The 4,775-nt window shown below is 37.6% G+C and overlaps 1 protein-coding gene across 1 annotated transcript in view; it reads left to right on the top strand.

Moving 5' to 3' along the window:
- Positions 1 to 4,031, top strand: part of LOC21387147 (dolichyl-diphosphooligosaccharide--protein glycosyltransferase subunit DAD1) — a 5,359-nt gene extending 1,328 nt beyond the window's left edge. The window contains exons 3-5 of the mRNA XM_024174733.1: positions 779 to 866; positions 959 to 1,002; positions 3,733 to 4,031. Coding sequence (XP_024030501.1) covers positions 779 to 866; positions 959 to 1,002; positions 3,733 to 3,816 — 216 coding nt within the window. The 3' untranslated portion in view covers positions 3,817 to 4,031. The remainder of the gene's footprint in view (positions 1 to 778; positions 867 to 958; positions 1,003 to 3,732) is intronic.
- The last annotated feature ends 744 nt before the right edge of the window (positions 4,032 to 4,775 follow it).

The following is a 4,775-nucleotide window of genomic DNA, read 5'->3' as shown; positions in this document are numbered from 1 at the left end:
CACTCTTTCTTTTGATTTTGAAAGTTCCTGGAAGTCATCTCATGTTTTTGGTTTGCTAGTGGCAGTTGAGATGAAACAGATGAGAAGTTTATAATTTGTGCTAGCAATTTTATGAGTTTAAACTTCTAGTTATGTGTTTAAGGAGGCTACAACTCATTGACCTCCGTAAAATGAGCATACTAGACCCATATGCTTAGTCCTGCAAGATTTGTGAAGTATATAAATAACTAAATCTTAGTTTCTCTTGTTGTGCACATCATGAGGGCGTTTCGGAAATATGGTAGCGGAAAAGAATCTTTTTTGTCCATACTCCATGCAGATAGCAGAAATAATTTTCCATCTTGCTTTATAATGGCTCCATGTTCTTATTTTCACGGATTGAGTTTTCTTTCATCATTTTGCATGATGCTGCATCTATTTATGCGGTAATTATTCACAAGTTAATAATAGTAACCAATAAGAGGAGGTTTACAACTCTAGTGAGTTTTAAATTCCCTGCATATTTTAGTCAATGAATTGCTCGAGGAAAAGGGCAGAATCGTTCAACTTTAAGGTTCCTGTTATTTGAAAGAAAAAAAAAAGAATCTTTTTTTTTTTTTAATTTTGAAACCTTGCAAGTGTAGCAGTCCCTCTTACTTGTTGTTCTTTATTGTTCTAGTATCTATAAATTGTACTTCTTTTCATGTAGTGTTCTGGCCTTTATGCGTTTGAGATGTTAAGTTTGGTTTAGGAATCTCTGACTTTGACTAATCCGGGCGCAACTTTTGCTTACAAACAGGTAGTTTATATGGCGATTGTTGGATCCTTCCCATTCAACTCTTTCCTTTCAGGAGTGCTTTCTTGTATTGGGACAGCAGTCCTTGCTGGTAAGCAGACTTCATCTACTATAAATGCGAAAATTAGAATTCATATTCCACCAGAATGAGGCTGAGATATTATTTGTCTTCTGTGTTTTTAGTTTGCCTTCGCATCCAAGTGAACAAAGAAAACAAGGAATTCAAGGTAAATAAATCTTTTCCTTCTTGAACTCCTTATCTCTCCACTGTGAGAAAAGAAACTATGTAACTCCATAAAAACACTTTCTACAGCATTGCTGTAAGCATACAACAACAACAAGCCATAATCTCAACTTAATTGGGGTCGGCTATATGGATTTCACTTTTTCACGCAACTCTATTCGAAATTAAACTTTCCTGAAAGCTTAGATCTAGTATGTCTTTCCTAACTACTTCGGTCCACGTAATTCTTGGTATACCCCTCCCTCTCTTAGTATTAAGTATAAGAATGTCCTCCCAAGCACGAACTGGTGCTTCTAGCGGTCTATGTTGGACATGTCCGTACTACCTCAAGCGGCATTCGCGTACCTTATCTTCTATTGGTACTACACCTACTTTACTATGAATAACTTCATTCCTTATGCGATCCATTATCGTATGGTCACTCATCCATCTTAACATACGCATTTCTACCACACTCATCTTAGATATATGTTGTCTCTTAATGGCCCAACATTCACTACCATATAACATAGTTTGGTGGATTACAATCCTATATAACTTTTCTTTCAACTTAATAGGCATCTTGTCATCACATAAAACTCCCGTAGCACTCTTCCACTTAAGCCACCATGCCTTAATCCTATGTTGAATATCATATTTTATATCTCCATATTGCACTATACACCCAAGGTCTCTAAACTTCCTAGAAGCCTCAATCTACACACCATCTAAATAAATTACATCACTCTGATTACTTGAGTTACTAAACCTACAATGCATGTATTTAGTTTTCGTGCTACTTAACTTAAATCTCTTCGTCTCAAGAGTCTGTCTCCACAGTTCTAACTTACGGTTAACTCCTTCCCTATGTTCATCAACTAAAACTATATCGTCCGCAAAATGCATATACTAAGGAACTCTATCTTGGATTTCTCTTGTCAACTCATCCACCACAATGGTGAAAAGATAAGGACTCAGAGCAGATCTTTGATGAAGACCGATCCGAATGGGGAACTTTGCCGTGTAGCCTCCAGCAGTTCTCACACTCTTGACCACCCCATCGTACATGTCCTTAATTACCTTGATATACCTCACATGCACTCCTCTCTTTTCTAGCACCCACAATAAAACTTCACTCGGCACCCTATCATATGCCTTTTCTAAATCTATAAAGACCATATGTAGGTCCGTCTTGACTTCTCTGTACCTTTCCATCAGCATCCTAAGAAGAAAAATGGCTTCCATGGTTGATCTGCCTGGCATGAAACCAAATTGGTCCTGAGATGGTAGTTGTGACCCTTAATCTCCTTTCAATAACTCTCTCTCAAAGTTTCATAGTGTGGCTTATTAACTTTATGCTGCTATAATTGTTACAATTCAGCACATCTCCTTTATTCTTGAAGATAGGGACAAGAATACTTTTCCTCCATGCATCAGGCATATGCTTCTTCTTAAGTATCTCATTAAAAAGCTTAGTGAGCCACACAATTCCAACATCTCCTAGCGCCATCCAAATCTTTATTGGAATATCATTTGGCCCACATGCCTTTCCCTTTTTCATTTTATGTAGTGCAGTTTTAACTTCTGAGACCCTGATTCTTTTTTTATACATCACATTAGGTTCTCCTTGTGACCTAAGATCGTCAAACTCTATCGCATGATCATCATTATAAAGCTTTTCAAAGTAACTCCTCCACATTTTCCAATGTCTTTATCTTTTGTCAGAACTTAATCCGTATCATCCTTAAAACACCTCACTTGATTTAGGTCCCGATACTTCCTTTCTCTTATCCTAGCTAGTTTTTATATATCCTTCTCTCCTTCTCTAGTCCCAAGCTTCTTATATACCTCATCTAAGTAAGTAGAACGAGCTACCAACTGCTCGCTTAGCTTGAGCATAATAATTCTATCCCCTATTCGCTTAATCTCAACTACGTCATTCTTCACAGTTTTGTCCACTAGAATACCAACTCTATTGCAATTCCTTTCCCAACCTATATAACATAACTTGTGTCTTAAATTTTCAATCTCCTTTGCTTTCCCTCCTGTCCAATAAAATATTAATTCTTCTTCTTACCATAACATCTACTAACCCCACAGATCTACCAGTTAAAGAACTTACATTCCAACTACCTAAACGAATTTTTCTATCATGGGCTAGCTCTGCCCCTTGCACACGTCCATGAATGTGCAAGGACCATCCTTGCATATTTTTCACCATATCCGGGGCCCGACATGGCGCATGGGCTCGTTTTTCCGCCCGCACACGTCCATGAATGTGCGAAGACCTCCCTTGCTTATTTAACACTATACCCGGGGCCTGACATAGCGCGTCGCACGTAGGGAACGCCCCAACAGATTCCATGTAAGGGGAATCCATGAGAGGGACTTATTTTTACGATGGCCGTCAACCTACCGCAACTTTCTTCCTTTACCTGGGCTTAGGACCTATACAGACGCATAGGTAGAGTTGCGCTGTAAGCATATTAGGCATAATTTGTATTGGATATTTTAGCGTACGCCGAAAGGATGTGGGTAAAGAAATTTATAGAACTTGGGGTAGCCTTTGGAACTTTAAAAATTATTCAAGTGGTTGAGGCTATTTTCATTCCCTTCAAGACTTATAGAAGAGAAGAAAACAAAGCAAACGGAAACTGCCTTCCATTTGCTTTAAAATGTTTCATAGTTTATTTTTAAGGTCTCACGGCTCATATTCTCTCCCATTTATATGCAGGATTTACCACCCGAGAGAGCTTTTGCAGATTTTGTTCTCTGCAACTTGGTGCTCCATTTGGTTATAATCAACTTCCTCGGATAATTAAGCATCTTTAGTTACTGTTGTAGGATTGAAAATCAGACAACTATCAAAATTATATGCCTCTTTGATACAATATTCCTAGTTGGCACATTTGTGGAGCTCATGATGTATGAAATCGAACTAAATTATCGGTCGAGAATTTTACATTGATGGATACATTATATTAAAACAGGTTTTTCTAGTTTTCAGCATCAAAGTCTGTTGCTTGGTGAATGTCGAATCATTGATTTGTCACCGTTGAAACACTGTTCTAAACAAATTTTATGCTCTCTTGGTCAAAAGTTTCTTACTTTATTGAACCGTGGTGCTTTTTAAAACCTCAACTATAGATATAAACCTGAGCAAAAACCTTCATAGAACAGAAGGCGACAAATACCGTTAACCACTTTTACTAGTCAGGATTGAATTCAGGTTTTAGCGCGAGTTGCCTCCTCTTTCTTTGTGGAATGTGATAGCAAATTCTATTTGACCATTTGACATCAGCAAAGCTAGCGGTAAAGATGGACATGAAACGATGGGGTTATTTATTTATTATGTATTATTTATTTATATTATTATTATTTATTTGCCACGGTTTTGTCAATACTATTTCTTCAGGAAAATATGTCAAGACTTAAGATGAATTAAAATTAATAGGTCAATAGTTTACATAAATAAATAGGTTAAATTATTGTTTTTATTCATAACTTGTCTGGTTATGAACCATAACTTGATAAGTTATTGTCCATTAGTGCTGAAATTTTGGACAGGCCGCCCGTGACCACCGAAAAGTCTAAATTTTTGTCCGATGACCGAACCCGATCTGCTTGAATATTCAGGCTGCCCAAACCGACCTGAAAATTACCATGAACGGACTTCGGGCAGAGGATGCCTGCCCGTGCCCGGTCGGGTTGCCCGATGCCCGACCGGCTGCCCGATTTTTTTTTTTTATATTATATTTTTATGTTGTTGAAATAAGT

Source organism: Morus notabilis, unplaced genomic scaffold (genome assembly GCF_000414095.1).
Source record: "Morus notabilis unplaced genomic scaffold, ASM41409v2 Scaffold672, whole genome shotgun sequence".
Lineage (NCBI taxonomy): Eukaryota > Viridiplantae > Streptophyta > Magnoliopsida > Rosales > Moraceae > Morus > Morus notabilis.
Note: the sequence above shows the minus strand (reverse complement) of the source record. Positions and strands in the feature narration are given on the sequence as shown.